This window comes from Muntiacus reevesi, chromosome 6 (assembly GCF_963930625.1).
Source record: "Muntiacus reevesi chromosome 6, mMunRee1.1, whole genome shotgun sequence".
Taxonomy (NCBI): domain Eukaryota; kingdom Metazoa; phylum Chordata; class Mammalia; order Artiodactyla; family Cervidae; genus Muntiacus; species Muntiacus reevesi.
The window spans coordinates 73,477,719-73,498,413 of NC_089254.1; the positions used below are offsets into that span (position 1 = coordinate 73,477,719).

The following is a 20,695-nucleotide window of genomic DNA, read 5'->3' on the forward strand; positions in this document are numbered from 1 at the left end:
GTTAGTTCTAGGAGGTCTTGTAGGTCTTCATAGAATTGTTCAGCTTCAGCTTCTTCAGCATTAGAGGTTGGGACACAGCCTTGGATTACTGTGATGTTAATGGTTTGCCTTAGAAATGAACCAAGATCATTCTGTCATTTTTGAGATTGCATCCAAGTACTGCATTTCAGACTCTTGTTTTCTGTGAGAGCTATTGCATTCCTTCTAAAGGGATTCTTGTCCACAGTAGTAGATATAATGGTCATCTGAATTAAATTCGCCCATTCCCGTCCATTTTAGTTCACGGATTCCTAAAATGTCAATGTTCACATTTTAGGAATCCTAGTTTACTGTTTAAAGTTTTCTCCCAAGACTCGTTTTTATCATTTCTAAATTCTGACTGCATGGTAGTTTTGAATGCTCAAAGTATTTGCGAAGAGGTTTAAGTGTAATGATAAATTCTGTGAAGTCAGTCTGCTACGTGCTTTGTCCTTCACCCTTGTTATTTTGCTTCCTATCAGACGTCTCTTGCCTTCTTTGCATCTCCAATGCTACCAGCAGTGCCATCATCTTCAGTGTGGACTGCTACAATAGACTTGTAACTAGACTTTCTCCTCCCTTCTTTCCCCTTCTAGAGAAGTCTAAAAAGTAACCCCCCCCCAACAAAACCTGATAGAAATCTTCAGCAGTTTCTCAATATACTTGGAATAAAATTCAAACTCAATACCATACCCTACAAAGCTTTATGTGGTGAAGACCCTGGCCACCCTCGTTTACCGCACTAGTCTGCTTCCTGCTGCTTTGAACAAACCAAGCTGGTGGGTGCTTTAGGGCATTAGCCCTTCCCGTAGTTTTCAGATTACTCCTTCAGTCTCAGCTCAGAACTTGGCAGAGAGGCCTTCCCTCACTCCACAGCTAAAGTTTCTCTTTCCCATTTTCATACTCTAGCACGTCACGTTTATGTTGCACGTAAGTGAGTGAGTAGCATAGTTTTGTAAGGAACTGTCAAACTGTCCTCCAAAGTGGATGTACACTCCCACCAGCAATGGTTGATCCACATCCAGCATTTCGTGTTGCCAGTGTTTTGGATTTTAGTAGTTCTAATAGATACATAATGGTATCTCATTGTTCTTTTAATTTGTAATTTCCTAGTAACATTTGACATTGAGTGTCTTTTGAATGCTTATGTCATCTGTATTTCTTTTTGTTGAACTGTAAAAAATTTTGCCCATTTTTAATTAATTCATTTTCTTAATGAGTTTTATGAGTTCTTTGTATATTTTAGATAAAAGTCTTTTATCAGATACGTCTTTTGCAAATATTTCCTCCTAGTCTGTGGCTTGTCTTCTCGTTCTCTTGACATACTATTTTTTCCAAAAGTATTTATCACTAACTAAAATTGTCTTATTGTTTATTGTCTATCTCCTCCCACTACAGTGTAAAATCCACAAACAACTGTCTTGCTTTCTACTATATTTCCAGTGCACAATATAGTGCTTGGTATTTTGGATGACAAATATTTGTTGATTGAATGGATAACCACTGTTAACATTTTTAGTTTGTTTTATTCTTAATGAAAATGGTATTAAGATGATTTATGTTCTTCCATCTTCTTATTTAAAACTCAGTTTCAAAATTTTACCATTTTATCTTCAAAATTAAGGATACTAGCCACTAGTAATAGTATGAGATGAATTTCCACATCTCATTACATTAGTAAGACATCTAATTACTGATCTATACTTGTTTTGCCCTCTCATGAGCTATACCGATTTATTCTCCAGGAGGTTGTCACAGGGTTGGGCAGTGAGAACAAGAGAATGTTTGCATCAGTCCCACAAAGCCTTATGGAAGGAATGCCGCCTGTTAAGACACCTCAGAGTCTTGATATGTTCAAATATGTATCTACACACACACACATTGAGCCTTGCAAGGTTCAAAAAAATTATTCAAATTCCCTGTTCTCGATTGCTTTTTTGTTAATTGGATTTGTTAAAGATGGGAAATGACACGTTGGTCTCCTGCTATGGTTGTTTTCAGTTTTTTAAATTTTATCTTTAGTTGTTTTTGGCTGTATATTTTAGTGTTGTTTGCCACTAATTTTTATAACTATTATATTTTTATCTATTTTTATCCCAATTAATGCTTTTTGCCTTGAACTGACTCTTTGTTTCCACTCTGCTTTGTCTTTGTATGAATATGCCAAGTCTTCTGTTTTTAACACTTTCATTGCATTTTAGATTGTTGCTCTTAAAAATAAGGTAAATTTGAAAGAGTTGAGTTTTTAAAAATCCTTTTAGAAAAGCTTTTAAAAAATGTTTTGGTTCTCTATTGCTGCATAACAGACCATCTCGAAACTTAGTGGCTTTAAGCTAGAACTATTTTGCTACCTCTCATGATTTATAGTTGGGCTGGATAGTTCTTCTGTTCCATGGTTATTCAGCTGGTACTGCAGTCATCTGGTGGCTCACTAGGACTAGAATGTCCATGAAGGCTCATTCATGTGGTTATTAGTGCCTTGGTGCAGGGATAGTCCTTGGGACGGTGGGGCATACTGTCTGTTTCTCTGTCTGCCTACTATGTAGCCTCAGTCCTCTCCCTTACCAGTGGCGTCTTGACTTATTCTTTTTATGTGATCTCTACAGCAGGGCAGAGTAGCCATACTTTTTATATGATGGCTTAGGACTCCCAACAGTGCTGAAGTGAAAGCTGCCAGGCCTCCTTAAAGCTGAGGCTTAGAACTGCCACAGGGTCCATTCGGCCTCGTTCTGTTGGCTGAAGGAGTCCTAGAGCCAGCCCAGGTTCCTATCAAGGTGTGAATACCAGGAGGTGTGGTTCACTGAGGGCATCCTGGGAGCCTATTTACCACAGTATGAGAGTCTAAACCCTCACATTTATTATTTTACTTGACATGGTATTGTTCTTAGGGCTTAGACTTTTACTTCCTTTAGTGAATTTGCATATGCTTTTAATTCTGTTAACTTCTCTATCAACATCAAGAAAAATAATAGTACTTGTACTCCAATTTAGCTCAGATGATAAAGAATCTGCCTGTAATGCAGGAGACCTGGGTTCGATCTCTGGGTTGGGAAGATCTCCTGGAGAAGGGAAAGGTAACCCACTCTAGTATTTTTGCCTGGAGAATTCTATGGACAGAGGAGCCTTGCAGGCTGCACCATGGAATCAGTTATGATGATTGGGGGCTTCAGCATGATTTTACTTATGTTTTATACATACTATGTGAAATTTTAGGCCATGTTATAAATTTGAATATTGTATATATCTTTTAAAAAGTTGTAGATGTTTTCATTCATTTTGTAACTGTATAAACAATAATTTTTTGGATCTAATTAAATCCAATTAATTGCATGCTGTCTTTCCTAATACACTTTTTTCCTAGATTATGTTTCAGGAAGGCTGTGTAGATTATGTAACATCTGGGTTTTTTCCAAATATATAATGACTTCCTCTGTCTTCACACAGTTTGATTGGCTATAGAGTTTTTGTTTGTTTGTTTTTGGCCATACCACATGACTTGTGGGATCTTAGTTCCTTGACCAGGGCCCCTAGCAGTGAAAGTGCTGAGTCCTAATCACTGAATTGCCAGGGAACTCCTGGTTTTAGAGGTCTTGGATCACACTCAGTGCTTCCCAGGAATTTATTGTTATTATTCTTTTGTCTTAGGAAATTTATTGTCATTTATGGGTATACCGTTTTAGGGTACTGGATTTTTTTTTTCTCTCCCTGTAATATAAAGTTTTTGCCAGTGAGGGTTTGTGAATAGATCTGGAAGATGGTGTACATTTTTGTCTTTCTTCAATTTTGTTTTCTTCTAGTATAATTCTGTTTTGTCTCATCTTCAATTTAACAGCAGTTATGAGTGAAAAAGTTGGCTTAAAGCTCAACATTCAGAAAACTAAGGTCATGGCATCTGGTCCCGTCACTTCATGGGAAATAGACAGGGAGACAGTGGAAACAGTGGCTGACTTTATTTTTTTGGGCTCCAAAATCACTGCAGATGGTGATTGCAGCCATGAAATTAAAAGACGCTTACTCTTTGGAAGGAAAGTTATGACCAACCTAGATAGCATATTAAAAAGCAGAGACATTACTTTGCCAACAAAGGTCTGTCTGGTCAAGGCTATGGTTTTTCCAGTGGTCATGTATGGATGTGAGAGTTGGACTGTGGGGAAAGCTGAGCGCCGAAAAATTGATGCTTCTGAACTGTGGTGTTGGAGAAGACTCTTGAGAGTCCCTTGAACTGCAAGGAGATCCAACCAGTCCATTCTAAAGGAGATCAGTCCTGGGTGTTCATTGGAAGGACTGATGCTGAAGCTGAAACTCCAGTACTTTGGCCACCTGATGGGAAGAGTTGACTTATTGGAAAAGACCCTGATTCTGGGAGGAATTGGGGGCAGGGGAAGGAGACGACAGAGGATGAGATGGCTGGATGTCATCACCTACTTGATGGGCATGAGTTTGAGTAAACTCCGGGAGTTGGTGATGGACAGGGAGGCCTGGCGTGCTGCGATGGGGTCACAAAGAGTCAGACACGACTGAGTGACTGAACTGAACTGAACTGATGATGATCAGGTTTGTTAGGTCTTAGTTCTGAAATTGACATTTGTCATTTACTCTGTTTTTGCTCTTTTATTGTACAACTTTTTTAATTGTAAAAACTTTTCTTTTTTAACTTTTAGCCACACCACATAACATGTGAGATCTCAGTTTCCTGATCAACCAGGGATCAAACATATGCTCCATGCATTGGAAGATGGAGTCTTAACCACTGGGCCATTGGGCCAGTCCCTGGGAAGACATGAATGTAACTTCTTGAATGTTACTTCCTCATTATGAATTCAGCTTTTCTGGTCATGTTAATTCTGCTGTTTTTTTCCAGCGCTAATGTCAGGTGTGCTGTTGCATTTTCAAGTTTCCTTGGAATCTTACCTGAGTGTCTTCTGTTTCCTTCTTAGCATGATGTCTCTTTATTCCCATCTTGTGTGTTCTTAGTCATTCAGTCGTGTCTGACTCTTTGTGACCCCATGAACTGTAGCCTTCCCAGCTCCTCTGCCCCTGGGGATTCTCCAGGCAAGAATTTCGGAATGGGTTGCCTTGCGTTGAACCCAGGTCTGACGTACTGCACGCGGATTCTTTACCGTCTGAGCCACCAGGGAAGCCCATCTTACTTGGTTCTTACAGGCAGTGTCTTTCAATAACTAAAAAATGAGTGAAGTCGCTCAGTCGTGTCTGACTCTTTGTGACCCCATGGACTGTGGCCCACCAGGCTTCTCCGTCCAACAAAGGATGTGTCCAAATCAGTGCTCTTCTTCATATTATTTTATTTCTTGGAGTAAATCGTTGCCAGTGCCAGTCCTGTCTCTACTTACTGTGAAGTTTTACTGACTAGGATTGTAGCCTCTGAATGGATATAGAAGAAGAACTTCTGGATGGGGAAGGGATCGTGGCTGTCAGGGCTCACCCAGCGTGGAGCTGGCTGCCTGTTTCCGGATTGCTGCAAACCCAGGAACCCTGGGCTGGGTTGGAGCGAGGTGAAGGGCTGCACCCTCTTCCCACGCACTTCCTGGCAGCTGCGCTCTCACCCTTCAGAGCTAGATGGGGCTGCGGTTGGCCATTGAACTGTGTCTCTGTCTTCCTTCAGACTAGTTAGTGGAACTTTCTCCCAGATTTTAGTAATATGTTACTGTCTGAAGTAGGCTCTGCTTTCTGTCTTTTCTTGTGTGTCTTTATAGGTGTTTTAAATGGAATTTAAAAATTCATGTCAGGTCGCCAGGTCGCTTGGTGCCCTCTTAAGCTAGATTTTTTTTTTTATCCTATATTTCATTTATTTTTAAAAAATTATTAAGGAGCTTTCTAGGTGAGTCAGTGGTAAAGAATCCGCCTGCCAGTGCAGGAGACGCAGGTTCAATCCCTGGGTCAAGAAGATCCCTTGGAGTAGGAAATGGCAACCCACTCCAGTATCCTTGCCTGGACAGAGGAGCCTGGCGGGCTGTAGTCCATGGTGTCACAGAGTCAGAAACAGCTGAGTGACTGAGCACAGTCCTTTTTATCAGCACCAGGATCTCTTCCAGGTAGTCATTGTTTCCCTGGACTCACTCACAGGAACTTCAATCTGTTATCAACATTGGACAGCCTTTTATCAACATTCCTAACTCACCTTAACCCAGGGGGAAGGTTGCCTCCTGCCAGGTGCATTCCTCATGATTATCCTGAGTTCAGAATAGAAAGTTTTCTTCTAGAAGCACTTGGTTATTCTAAGACCCCAGAGCCAAAACTGCTTAGAAAGCTTAACTTTTAAAATGCTTACCTTCTTAGTCTTTTAATTCAGGGAAGGGGTTTAAACAACAGAAATTTGTGCTGTCAGAGTTCTGGAGGCTGGGGGACCAAGCCCCAGGTGTCGGTGGGTGGTTTCTTCTGAGGCCTGTCTGCTTGGCTTGCAGGTGGTCTCCCTCTTGCTGCCTCTTCACACGATTTTCTTTGTGTACCGGCATCCCTGGTATCTCTTCCTCTTCTTATGAGGACATTAGTCATAATGGGCTAGAACTCCACCTTCCTGGTCTCATTTTAAGTTGATCACCCCCCTTTTTTCCCCCTCATTTTTATTGCAGTATAATTGACAAATAAAATTGTCAGGTATTTAAAATACACAACTGTGATGATCTAATATATATAATGTAAACACTGTGAATGGATACCCTCTAACAAATCCATAACTTAGCTTTCAATTATTTTTGGTGAGAATATTTATTGTCTTTTAATTAAAAAAATCTTTTAATCACATTTATTTGCATGCTGCTGTATTTTTGGTTTTTGTTTTTAGCCTCTTTTGTCTGCCTTATCTCAAATATGCTACATTTCATTCTTTTAAAGTTTAGTCCCTATTTTCTTTTTTGCTAGTCCTGCTTTTATTTTTTGTCTACTTTTGGTCTTTCTTGGTCTAGTCCTTCCTTGTTCTTTCACTTTAATTTTATTTCTTACTGCCTTAATCTTTTCATGTCTATTTTCTTAAGTTGGATTTCCTCCCCTCCTCTGGCCTCTCTTCCCCTCCTGGTTTGATTTTCTAAAGGCTGGAAGGATGTGTAGTCCTCTGAAGTGGCAGTATTGTGAGCAGTGTCATTCAGCAGATGGGAAGACCTGCCCCTCCTCCGTCCAGTATGTTCTGAGTCAGTGTTCTCTGTCTTGACCCCTGAAATGATGACTTGGGGGTATAGTGACACGTGAACTTTAGAGTGACTTTTGGACAGCACATACCACTCGTGTGAGAATCTGACTGTTCTGAAATGTATGATCTGTAACGTGTGTTTGGTCACTCGGTGGAAAGACCGTGGCCTGCAGGGTCAGACAGATGGACGTCATGGCTCTTCTGTGGAAGAGCTACATGACCCTGCGCTGTCCTCGGGGTTCTGATGTGCAGAGGTTGGTATTGCACCGTGGGACGGCTTCCCTCCTTCCGGCGCAGGTTTCTCCTGTGGCTCAAACCCTCAGGGGTTCTTCTGTCCACCCCTCTCGTGAGGCTTCTGCAGACCTCCTTCATCTGCAGGGCTTGAGGGGAGCAGCCAGGAGGTAGTCTCCAACCCTATGCCGGCTCTCGCAGCTGTCTAACAGATAGATCGCCTTTCGATTCTAGAAAGGGGGTCAGCACTTTGAAACGCCTGGGGCCCAAGTCACCCTTTGCGTGTCAGAGCAGAGCTGTTAGGACTGCTTTCTGGAGACATCTTGCCTGTACTTTGTTACACCTTCCCGTGGCTAACCATCCCTTAGTTTTCAAAATGAGTTGTAACCCTTTCCTCTTGGTTAATTGTAAAGCAAAAAAAAAAAGTTCTTCTTGGCTATGTAGTAGGCTAATTGAGGGCTTTCTGGTGGCTTGGTGACAAAGAATTCACCTGCCAATGCAGGAGATGTGGGTTTGATCCCTGTATCAAGAAGATCCCCCAAAGAAGGAAATGGCAACCCACTCCATTATTCTTGCCTAGAGAATTCCCATGGACAGAGGAGCCTGACGGGCTACAGTCCTGCGGTTGCAAAGAGTCAGACATAACTTAGTGACTAACCAATAACGAGTAATTGAATTTGAGTTTCTCGGGAGATTTTCACTTCGTTAAAAAAATCTTCACTTCTTATCAAACACTTAGATATAAAATGTCACCTTCCTGGAGGTAACCTAAAGTCTGTCTCTAGTTTTACAGAACCTTTTTGAATTTTTTTGTGAGATTAGGGGCTGCTGAATACTTTATTCAAAAGTTAGCCGATGGGGCAGGGAAACTGAAGCTGGGTAAAAAGGAGCAGAGACTGAGCCCCCCTTTCTCCCAGTCCTTTCTCCTCGCTTGGACACGCTCAGTGGCTGCCTGGAGACCAGGTGGATCATGACTGCCTTAGTGCTCCACGGAGTCAGAGTAGCCCAGTGGAGCTCCCTACTAAGTCCTCACTATTTGGGTCACTTGTGAGATTCTATTTATGCTTTTTTTTCTTGAACTTCGATTGTGGTTTTGATTATGATATTTTATAAAAAGATCTAGGGGTGCTGTTTGTAACACCACCCACTTGAGAGATTGCCTTTCTGAACACACGTGGGAGAGATAGCATGTATGGTATTAGGAGGGTGGTGTTCCTCCATGGACGCTCTGGACCTTGTAGCTACTTAGGCTCCCTTTTCTGCTGAGTAGATAGGAAGCTCAGTGTCAAGACTGTGGCCACCTTGAGGGAACGGCTAGTACATGACAGTGTGTAGTTTGGGGTACTAACTTTACCCCAGTTTTTTCTTCTTAAAATTGTTTTCCATTTGTCTTCATTTCCTTATCCATCTGTTTACTTCTCTTCTGACATGTAATATCCTTGTTAGCCCCATCATTCTTTTTAGAAGAAGTTGGTGTATCAATTAGGAAATACATAAGAACTGTCCTAAATATTTTAAGAAACCGTCTTCTTGATGGATTCTTACCACTCTGGTCTGAGCTGTAGGCTGGGCTGTTGCAGAAGTCACTGGCTGCTCGTGCCCTATCCCATCCATCTCCTTCCTGCAGCCCTCTCCTGCAGAGTCGACCCGGCCGCTCAGGGTAGACGCCTCTCTGAGCAAATGCCTCCGTTTCTAGACCCTCTAGACCTTTCCCATGGTTCCCCTTCTGCACTTCTGCAGCTCGGGTTCTGCCACTCTGCCCCCCCCCCCCGCCCCTCCCCCGCTTGTCGTTTCCGTGAATCTGAAGCCCTCCTCCCACCCCTTCGTCTCTGTCTTCTCAGTTTCCTCTGTGAAAGCAGGGCGGACCACTTCCTGGGTGCTGCTGCTGCCCCTGCCGCCTGTGTTGGGTCACACTGACTGGGCTGCTCACCCACAGGGGCCTTTGTGCAGCTTAGAGCAAGGTACTGCACAGGACTTCCTACTCCTGGAAACCCGTCTGGTGGATGGATGAGCCAGGCTGTTTACCCTGTGAGGGGCGCCCTGAGTGTGCGGGGGTGGGGGGCCTGCCTGTGCAGCTGTAACCGGTGGGAACTGTCCTCGTCCCCAGCACCGTCAGTCTGGCCAGGGCAGGCCCTCAACACCTGTTTGCTACGCTAAAGGAAGAACAAAGGTGTGAATTCACACCATGCTCTTGTCTGAAAAATAGCAGGGAAAGCACACTTGACAAGGCTTTTGCACTGAATGTTACGAATATATTATAATGCCGAGATGTATTCCCCCCGCCCCATCTCAGTATTTCTGAAATGACAGATACCTTGGTCAGTGGACTGTGGTAGGTGAGGACACAGCCCCTGGAGCTGGGCTACTTGGGCCTGAATCCCAGGGCTACTTACTTATTTGTGAGATTCTGGGCATTTTACTTAACCTTTTTGTGCCTCGGTTTTAACAATAGTTTGTTCCCCTACTTCCTGGGGTTGTAGTGAGAGTGCAATGGATTAATATATGTGCAGTGCTTAGAATATCACCAGGCACATAATAAATAGTAAGAGATATGAGTAGTAGCTGTTAGCAGTACCATTAAAGGCTGCATAGACACTTACTATGTTGCTGTTTCCTTTTAACCCTGAAAAGCTGTTTTCATCCATGGAGCCCAGCTCACATGGATGGATAAGCATCCTGTGCCAGCAGCCGCGGACAGGCCCCATTCTGTGTGCTGAGGTGGAACACCCTCTCTTGCCTGCACCAGTTTTCTGGTTTGCTGCAAGAGAACATGCACAGCACACTGACAGGAAACCAGCAGGGTTTGTTTTTTCTTCTTAATATAGCAAAAGAGAAAGAGGGGAAAACCAGATAAGGCTCATTTTAGAACTTAACTTCTCCAAAGCTTAGATTGGTAATAAATCTTAGCTGTGTAAAACTATCAACCAAAGAAAATTATATTTGAGAAAGTGATTATTTATCCATTAATTCATTCACTGCACTAAGCAGCTTGTTGGATTTTAGTTCCCTGACCAGGGATTGAACTCAGGCTCTTGGCAGTGAGAGCCTGGAGTCTTACCTTGTGGACCACCGGGGAATTCCCTGAAAAAGTTCTTCTAATGTAAAGTTTTTGTCTGATTGCAGGGCAACCTTCCTTAGATGGTTTTCAAGGAAACTGGGCTACGAAGTGGCAAAGGTAATGACTCTTCTGGGGCCTAGCTCCCCATCTGATGCCTCCTGGTATCCTCAAGTTAGACAGTAGATGGATGTCTCTCCTCAAATAGTCGTGGGTTCCCCTGGTCCTCACTGTTCACTTGTGGCTGGCTGCAGGACCATGTCAGGGATGCGGTGGCTCTTCTCTGAATTGCTTAGGACTTTTCCTCCCATCTCATGCTCGCTTGAGAAACAACAGCCGTGTTGGAAGCTGTGCATGACTCCTGCTCACTGCCACACCCTGTTGAGCTCTCCTTCACGTTAAGCAAGATCTGACTAATGCATTCTTTGGAGATGCTCTGCCTGTTTTCATCATGAGACTAAATGGTTTTTCCCCAGATCACACTGCTGTAATTGAGTTTACCCTCCACTTTGAGAAATATCCTTACCTACCAGAGCACAGCAGAGACTCCCACGGCCTTGGAGTACACTGATTTGGGGTGTTGGTACCCTTTCCTTAGTTGAACGAAACAGTATATGAGTAAACAGTTTAGTGAAGTCGCTCAGTCTGTCCGACTCTTTGCGACCCCATAGACTGTAGTCTACCAGGCTCCTCTGTCCATGGGATTTTCCAGGCTATAGTACTGGAGTGGGTTGCCATTTCCTTCTCCAAGGGATCTTCCCGACCCAGGGATCGAACCTGGGTGTCCTGCATTGTAGACAGACGCTTTACCGTCTGAGCCACCAGGGAGGAATCCAAACAATATAGAGATGATCAGAAACTTCATCTTTTTTAATTCAATTTATCTAAACCCTGAGTTTGATATTTCTGTGTAGAACTGGTCAACTTTAGCCCTGTCAAAGGGTGTGTTTAATGATCAGTTCCCAGAAAGAGTATCTACATGAGGAACTTTCTCTAACAGGCCTTCTTCTGAACCTTCAGGATTCATTTACCTTCAGGTTGCGGAAATGATAGGCAGGCAGCTGTTCTTACTCTCCATCCCCTAGAAGGTGGAGAAGCAGACGGTGGGAATGTGTTCATCTTGACTCAGGTTGGTTAGCAGAGACTCTCGCTGATCTGAGTCCAGTGCAATGGGTTTGGCGCACTGAACTTGCTGAGCTGGCTCCTCTCCATGTCTTCATTCAGCCTGAAAGTCATGGCCAGTTTCCTTATCCAGGGGGTGGGGCATTTCTCAGAATATGAAAGAAAGCAGCCAGTGACTACTCTGGCCCGCTTGTAGGCTTACAAGACCAGCTATTGCCACAAAGGGAGAAGCTTCCTGTTTACCAGCCGGCGTGAGACAAAGTGGTGGTGCTTCCTGGCTGTGTGGGACTTGGCACGTGGGCCACATTCTGTCCATCAGGACGGCAGGGCTGAATGCTTGCTCTGTGCTCAGCCCTTGCCCCTGTGGCCCCGGTCCTGGATACAGGCCACCCTCCGGAGGGCACTTTTGCTTGGGCTCCAGAACTGGCCCTGGCCTTCTGAAAGGGAAGGCAGCCTTGCCTCCTTGCTGGCTTCCTCCTGAGCTTTCCCTTCCTCATGGGGCCCAATCCAGGCAGAACCCTTGGCACGAACCTGAATCTCACCATAAATTCACATCTTTTGTTCCTAAGTCTCTAGGAAGCAGGATGTCAATGCCTCTGGGGAAACAGGTCTTTCTCGCCGGAGTGGCAGCTAGTGGGAGCTGTGCCATTCTGTACTACCTGGTCCAGAGTAAGTATCCGATGAAGCGCCCGCGGCAAGGCCGCCTCCTAGTTCTCTGGGCCCCTTCCTCCATCAAAGGAAATACTTCAGATGCTTTCAGCAGATTAGAGAAAGAAGGAAAGGGCTATTTTGAGCAGCCAGTACACCATTCTATTGGCTATAGCTTCCTTCTCATCCTATAATCCCAGTTTTCCCAGGAGCCATGAGAACAAATAAAAGGAACAGGACTCATTTGCATAAGAAGCCTTGAAAAAGCAAGATGGGCTTTCACCCCTGTGCACACGCAGGGGATCCATCAAGACTTCTGAGATTATGTAAAGAACAAAGGAAAGGGGGCCACCAGATGGTTCCCAGGTGTGGAAAAGTGACTTTCTCCAGTGTCCTTAGCCTGTTCACCCTGCCATTTTCTGCTGTTCATTTAGTGGAGGATGGGACACCTTGAGCTGGGGACTGGGGCAGAAGCAGAAGTTAAAAGCAGAGTCCAGGCTGGCAAAATCCTGACAGATGTGGCTTTCAGCCCCACTGCACCTAAATTTGAATTTGTAAAGATTCTTGTGAGCAGCCAAGACATTTAAGGGCATTTCAGTGCTACTGGTTGTGAAGCAGCAGTAGCTTTTTTTCTCGACTGACTTTCCTTGAAGATTTTTTATGCCTGCCCAGCTTGGCTCCTCACCCTGTTACTTCCTGCCCTGACATGAGCGTCACTCACAGCCAGGCAGATAGCCTCAGCCCCCTCCACCCTTTCTTCCCCATCTTCTTTCAGGGCTGACCCAGAGGTCTCTGGGTCTAGAGGTGGCCAGAGATGAGCATTCCCAGTGATAATTCATACTGGAATAGCTCAGCACCACTGCCCCTCTGCCAGAGCAATGGAGGCAGAACATGACAGGAATGAATCCATTTTCAGGTTGAGGGCCTGGCAGCCTTTCCTTCTGAGGGAGGTGGGGTCAGCTAATAGTGATAGTACAGTGGGCTCTGCCACCAACTGCCTGGGTTGAATCCCAACTCCCAACTCTGGCCTAGCTGTGTGACCTTATGGGGGAGTCTGTCTTCTTCCTGGGCCTGAGTTATCTATGTGATGAGGGGTAATATTCAGGGCCTATGTGTGAGATTGTTGTAAAAATTAAATCAATCTTACAACTTGTGGGATACAGAGAAATTGCTCAGGGAAGGTGGTCTGGATGCCACCTCTGCTTATCACGGCTGGGACCCTGCTCGAGCCTGCAGCCCTCTCCTGGGAGGCCATCCTGGAAGGGCATTCTCCTTGACCTCTTCAGGCTCAAGCCGCCTTTCCCGTCCATTACAGTGATCTGGCCCACAAGTCTTTCTTGTTGCCACACTGACAACCATACTTGAGAAGCTTAGCTTCCTTTGGGCTCTCCCTGGGAAGGCTTGTGGTACCTCATGCTTTCAGAGAAGTGCTTCTGGAGTTCCCAGTAGCCTTTGGGCCAAGGATACCTGAGGCTGAGAGCAGTTTATCTACATGAAATGTTGGCATAAATCTGTAAACTTAATAAGTTAGCCTTTTCATATCCTATTACTTGGCCTAAGGGTTTTGTTTTTGGTGGTGCGGTCTCTCTATATTTTGCTGGTTTATCAGGACCTTCCTCTTAGTGGAAGGAGTAATGTTCAGAAATCAAGTTAGATTCTAGCCCTAACTCTGCTTCAGATTTTCCTTGTCACTGAGCAAGTCATGGAATCACAGGACATAGAAATAGAAAGAAAGTTAGAGAAGGTCTGATCAGACGCCTTACGTGAAGAAGAGAGGCAGTGAATGAGGTGAGGAAATAAGAAATGAAGAAATTGACATAGAAAGATCAAATACCTTGCTCAAGGTCACCTGCCACACCCCTACAGATGCTGATTTCCTATGTTTTGGTTTTGGAGTCTCTAAAATGGACAGATTAGGTAGATCTTAATAATAATTCCACCTATTGATTTCATGTTTGTTTCTGTTTTCCATGTTGTACGTGAATTGTGTCATCTAACTTTCTACAAGTTCAATAAAGGAAATAAATGTAACCCCTCTCTTTTACACTTAGAAACTTTTTCCAGAGCTTCCTATTACCAGCTGGCTCTGGAGCAGCTGCACAGCCACCCTGAGGCACTGGAAGCTCTGGGCACTCCCCTTAACGTTCACTACCTGCAGCTCACTGACAAGTACAACTTCGTGGACATCGCCGATGCAAAGGTGACCTGCTCCCCCCGCGAACTGTGGGCAGGGTGCCCACTGGGTTGAGGAGGGCTGCTGTAATCTGGAAAGGGTCTTGGAGCAAGCTGGAGAGAAAGGTGTGAGATGGGAAAATCCACTATGTAAATCTGCCACTGGGTGTCACTTAGCACCTTTTTTTAAAAAAAAGCATTGTGGATTAATTAACTTTCACATAAGTTTTCTTCCTTTCCGGGGAATTGATGTGGCAAGGAAAAGCCCATTTGTGCCCAGGTCACCATCTTGAACTGAAGGTTGTCGAGAAATGATCAGTGGTGGTATGCCAGTATTTCAATTCTGAACTTGAAATATACCTACAGCTAATTGGTGCTCATTCAAATCTAAAAACTCTTTAAACTCTAGTTTTAAATGTAAAAGCTTCCATGCAATACCAGTCCATTTTTTCAGCTATATCTCACTTTTATAGTTCAACTGATAAAACTCAACTGAATATAAAAAGCATTTTTTCCCCTTCTGTCTAATATGTTAGAGGAATGATTCTAAGTTGTGTGGGGAATACAGAGAAGACTTTGAGGGAGCTTATAGTTTATGGCTCTGGTTCCCTCTGCCAGCATGTTCTCAGCAGAGGTGTGGCTGGGAGAATGGGCTGAGTGAGACAATGAAAGGGCTGTGACGTCATCTTGTGAGGTGTGCATTTGATTCTTCGACAAGCAGAAGGCCTGGAGTATTTGGAGGATAAGAGTGAGCTGATCTGACCTAGTTTATTTTTGTTCTTGTTTTATTAACAGAAACAGTTTTATTGGAATTCTCCCCCTAACTACAAAAGCAATTTGTGCTCAGGTATTCTGCTAAAAGTAGTCAGTGGTTTAAAAAAACTTTTAACGTCTAGTTGATTTTATGTTAGGTTAGTTCAGTTTGTTGGCATATAACTGTTCATAGTCTTCTCCTATGATTCTGTATCTGTACTGAGTTGTGGCTCGTCCTCTTTCATTTCTTATTTGGGTCCACTCCTATTTTCTTGAGTCTGGCTAGAGGTTTGTTGATTTTATCTTTTCCCAGCTCTAGATAATATTTATCTTTTCTATTGTTTTTTTTAAATCTATTAATTTCCTCTGATTTTTATTATTTCCTTTCACTGACTTTGGGCTTTGTTCTTTTTCTAACTCCTTTATGGTCCAGATCAGAGTATGGACCAATTTGCTCCTAATAGTTACCCTTTTTAAACAAACAGTGGACTTGTTTTTGTTTTTCTATTATGAAAAGTTTCAAGTACATGGAAACGATGAAAGAATTTATGCTGTGAAACCCATATAGCTGCTACCTGGATTCTGTAATTCTGGATTCTCAGTGTGCTTTATCCCATACCTATTTGCCTACCTCTATTTGTTTATGAACCTATCTTATTATTTTCAAATATCCACACACTTAACCTTTAAATTCATAAGCTGTATATCATTAACTAGAGTTTACAGTTGCTTTTTTTTTGACATAAAATTTACCCTCTGTGATCTATGTCTCCTATCTGGTGAATTTTAACAAATGCATCCCCCTAGGCAACTCAAGCCCTTACCTAGATATTATAGACTGTTCCTATCACCTGAGAGTGGCCTCATGCTCTTCTCACGGTATAGCTATCTCTGAGAGAATAGCGTTGTATCCACTTATGTCTCTTTATATCCCCCAGCTGAAGATCCCTGTCTCTGGACCAAAGTCAGAGGGCCATCTCTATGTCAGCTCATCCAGAGATGCCCCCTTTAAGAGGTATGATGGGAAAGTGGGTGGGGAGCAGGAGGAGAACCTTCTTCTGGAAACAATCTTGATTTCCCTTTTCAACTGCAGTTGTATGAATGTGGCACCAAGAATTAGTTTCACAGCCAGGACGACATGCATGCCAGTGCTTTTGCTCTTAGCTCAGTCCGGACATCTTATCCAGTGCAAACTACTGAATCGTCCTCTCCTCATGCTACTGAATTTGAGGAGCTTTACAGTTGGTGTGGTCTAGGTCTGCCGTGCTGTGTCACAGTTTCCAACACTGCTGCCTCTGTCGTTACAAGTGAATAAAAGACTGGGTTCCTCTTCCAGAGTTATTCATCACATTCTTTATGTAAGCTCTCCCTCCACCCCCATTAATTGGCTTTTCTTGTGTGGTTGCCAGGAGCTAAGTCACTCACTTCCCCCACGGGAAGCCTCTCTCTGAGATGTTTGCTCTTCAGCCAGGATGCGTTTTAATTCCTGGGGACAAAAGGAGCAAGCAGTCCCTGCCTGGCCTCGCTGACCCCTGAGCCTGGGATTAGAGGAGGAGCTGAAGGTCGAGGGGAATTAGGAAACCAGGAATGAGGTGCTCCTTCTCTGATGCCAGCCATTCATTGTGAAACTTGCCTTGATGGCGATTTAAATAACGATAGCCTGGAATAAAAGGTTAAAACATTGCTAACATAATATAGTTTTAAAACTTTAAGACATTCCAAACAACTGTTTATTTCCTTTTAAACCATGTCTTTTGCCTTAGTGTTTTGTTGATGAGAGATTATACTTTTCGTTTTTCTCAGGTGGAACCTTCAGGAGGTCGTCTTAGAGCTCAAGGACGGTCAGCAGATTCCCCTGTTCAAGCCCAGCAGGGACAAGGACGAGGTGAAAAAGGAGTGAAAATGATCAGCTCCCTCTGCTCCTGGCCTCGCTGGTTACCACGCGCCCCCCAGGGCTGCCGGTGCGGCCATATGGTGATCTCTGTATCATTCTAATTTATCCACAGTGAACCCTACTGAAGTTTTTAGTTTAATCAGAAACTTACTAAAATTTATAATAATTTGAAAGTTCTCTGTATAGAAGAAAAGTATAGAATAAAAGGAATCAGTGATAATGTTGATTTCTCATCTCTCACCAACCCACCCCGCCAAAAAAAGAGAGTTTTCAATGAGGTTTTCTAGCACTGACAAGGTTTTTAATTGTTAACATCAGAATGCCAAGGGAGAGAGACAAGCACTTCTGTCTGGTTACTGTACCCTAAATTTATGTTAAGTAGCTTCTTGGTCACTCTCAAGTACTTAGAATTTTTTTTCTTCATTGTTTTATTTTCTTGTTTTAGTCACCGTCTGCCTAATTGAAGATTCACAAAATAACTGCTTTAATCCAAACATTTCAAAAGCTTAAAACAACCACATTTTAGAGAATCTTACCTGTAGGTTTTATTAGTCTTGCAGGGGGACAAGATCTTCTGAGCACCAGAGCACAGAAATCTGCCACTTTTGCTTTGGAAAGGCCAATTTAACCCCCCTCAGTGTTATTAAGCTTAATGCAGTTATAATCAAGGATGTTCATCAGCTCTTTTCCTGCGCTCTTAATATTCATTGAAGGGAAGCTTCAAAAAGTTTATGCTTAAATATGCTGGTAGAGTATGAGGCCTTTCATCATTGTTCTGTAGTTTGTTATTTCTGTTCTACAGTTTGTTTCTTTAAAAAATACTCTTTGAATAGAATATTAAGTGGAGAAGTCTTTCCCTGAGCGCACTTTTTCCAGTGTGTTTGTTGATAAATATTACAATCTGTGGAGTCTTTTTTGCGCTGCTCTATTCTTTTAACAATTATGTGCTGTTCTGTTAATAGCTTTTACTTCCTTTCAGTGTTTGCTGGATTTTTTTCTTTCTGTGGCCAAACCATAGAAAACCCAAGTGGATCATCTGTTCTGAAGGAAAAGCAAGTAACAATTTTTGTTAAAATTTGGATTAAGAGGCTTTCCTCTAGTATTATGTAGTGAAAAGGTCCTTCATTTCTATTTGAAAGTCACCATCTTGGGTACTTTTTTTCCAGTTATGCATATTGAGTGTATTTGCTTCTTAATGCCTTCATGGCTGACTCTGCACAGGCCAGAATGCAGTCACTGTAGTAGGCATTGTCCATTCTTTTCTTGAATTGGTGCTGTGTATGTGCAGCCCACTACTTCTTGTGTATCCAGCAATCATTGTGCCCCAGCCATGGTCTCCCAGGAATGACCTTGAAGAAATCTTGGATAATATACATCATCATCAGAGGCAAAGGTGACTTTTTACCATCTGAGCAAATGCTCCAAGCCACCACTGGAGAAAGGGCTTCACTAGCATTGTAAGAATAATATACTTATGAAAACAGCAGACAAGCAATCACAGCCCACAAATGGCAGGAGGACTCCCAGTCCTGCATTTACTAAATAAGATGTTGCCTGGTCTCCACTCACAGCAGTTTACATAATACTGGACTAGCAGAGTTCCAAGCAGTGGTGTGAAAATAATGTAGTAGGAGAGAGAGACCAGTTAGGAGGAATCCAAGAGGCCAGTTGAGTCACCCCTCTCTCTTGGTGGACTGGTGACTCTATGGGCCTTGAGGTCTAAGATTTCAGATATGATGGAGACTGTCTTATAAACAGAAAGAACATGAAAAAAGGTCTCAGCAGGGAAAGTGTGAGCTATGTGCCAGAAAGATGATCTGCCCTTTGGCCAGTTAGCTGAAGATACAGTAAAAGCAAGCTCTGGACAGGTAAGGTGGGCAGTGTTAGCACTTTACATGCAGCTTATAGCCATCAGATTTTGGAGTAAGTATATGATTCTGCTGTTAAGAGACTGTGCCAAATTATACTGATAAGACCTGTATGACTTTCAGAAGTCAATTTATCCCATTTTTCTAGATTTGGCTTCCCCCTACCTCTCTTCCTTCTAACCATTCACCAATCCAGGGATTTAATAATACCTGCTGAGACAAGGTTCTATCACTTCCAGTTTGGGTAAAGTTGTATTCAGCAAAGATGAAACTAAATTACATCCACATGAAGAAGCTACCAGCACTTGGCAGATAGTGGCCTCTCTCTTCTTCCCAGTGGAAAGGCCAGAGAAATGCTCTCTCAACAGCCCCTTTAGGGCTTTCTGAAGGCAAGCAACCTTAGGCTATGGACTCTGGTGTTTTCAGCTTGTCCATATTAAAGACATGAATAGATATGAATAAATACCTATCGGTTACCAGTCTTACAGGTGAGGCAGTGTTCCTACTGCTTGTTTGGAGGCTTGGCCAAAGGAGCCCTGATGATGGCGGCAGGGTATCAAGGAGGTGGTGAGAGGGTGAGGGAAAACCTCCAGGCTCCACCCACAGGAAGACTCTCGACTCTTCAGGAACCCGTTCGGTTAAAAGTCCTGTCAGGAATGTGTAAAGAGAAGCTGACGTTTTATGATCCAGGGTTCAAAAGTGGGAGATGAAAATGTTAGAAACATGTCTCAGACACGGGTATGTATCATAGACCACATGTGGCACATTGAACACCTTTCGTTATTAAATAACGATCCTCCAAGGCAGAAGTTATTTTTCTGCCACCACATAACCATTATACTTTTAAATTTGGCTACCATGTGTCAGTTACCTTGCAGTCTTAATATGAAGGTAATTTTTTACTTACAAATTTTATAAAATAAGAAACTATAAAACTATGGGCTTCCCTGATAGCTCAGTTGGTAAAGAATCCATCTCCAATTCAGGACACCCAGGTTTGATTCCTGGGTTGGAAAGATCCCCTGGAGAAGGGAAAGGCTACCCACTCCAGTATTCTGGCCTGGAGAATTCCATGGACTTGGGTTTGCAAAGAGTTGGACATGACTGAGTGACTTTCACGAAACTATAGGCCAATCTCTGTGACTGTAGCAAAATTCTAAAGAAAATGTTAGCAAACTGAGTCTAGTGACATACAGTAGTGGTATATTGTATTTCTCACAGTGTTTTGGTGCCTTCCTCGCAGTGCCCTTCTCTATGGGGAGACTATACTTCCCTGCCAGCCCTCGGTTCACCACGTCTTCTTTTTCTATCTTCCTTAAAATCAGTAATGTTCCAGATGACAGCTATTCCCAGGACCTGGGTGCTAGAATATAGATGACCCCAAATGAGACAGGTAGCCTGAATGAGAAATAAACCCTTCTAAGTCCTTACAACTGGGGACATTTTCACTCCAGCTTAACTGGACTTCTAACAGTGACTGAGAGGTCTATTTCAGAAATGGAAGGGTGATTTCATATTAGGAGAACCACTAGTATAGTTCATCACATTAATAAAAAGCTAAGAAGGAAAGTATATATGCTAATTTTAAAAGATATAAAAAGGCATTTGACTAAAATTAAGTATTCATATTAAAAACAAGAATTAATGGGGTGTGTGTGTGTATACATTATATTCTCAAAGCCAACATCTTAATTGGGAAACTGGTAGAGGTTTTTTACAAGATAAGGATGCATTATATTGACTATTATTTAACACTTTATTGTATCCAGTAAAATTAGATATTTTTTAAA

At 43.0% G+C, this 20,695-nt stretch overlaps 1 protein-coding gene across 7 annotated transcripts in view; it reads left to right on the plus strand.

The window, feature by feature from the left end:
- COA1 (cytochrome c oxidase assembly factor 1) overlaps window positions 1-17,257 on the plus strand; it is an 89,702-nt gene extending 72,445 nt beyond the window's left edge. For 4 of the 7 annotated variants that reach the window (XM_065938800.1, XM_065938799.1, XM_065938798.1 and 1 more), the window contains 5 exons: window positions 10,517-10,568; window positions 12,140-12,239; window positions 14,270-14,418; window positions 16,082-16,158; window positions 16,947-17,257. In XM_065938800.1, the coding sequence (XP_065794872.1) occupies window positions 12,155-12,239; window positions 14,270-14,418; window positions 16,082-16,158; window positions 16,947-17,043 (408 nt within the window). In that variant the 5' untranslated portion in view covers window positions 10,517-10,568; window positions 12,140-12,154 and the 3' untranslated portion in view covers window positions 17,044-17,257. Of the gene's footprint in view, window positions 1-10,516; window positions 10,569-11,448; window positions 11,578-12,139; window positions 12,240-14,269; window positions 14,419-16,081; window positions 16,159-16,946 lie in introns of all 7 variants that reach the window. The other 3 variants (XM_065938804.1, XM_065938803.1, XM_065938801.1) reach the window with 2 other exon arrangements.
- Window positions 17,258-20,695: the final 3,438 nt, after the last annotated feature.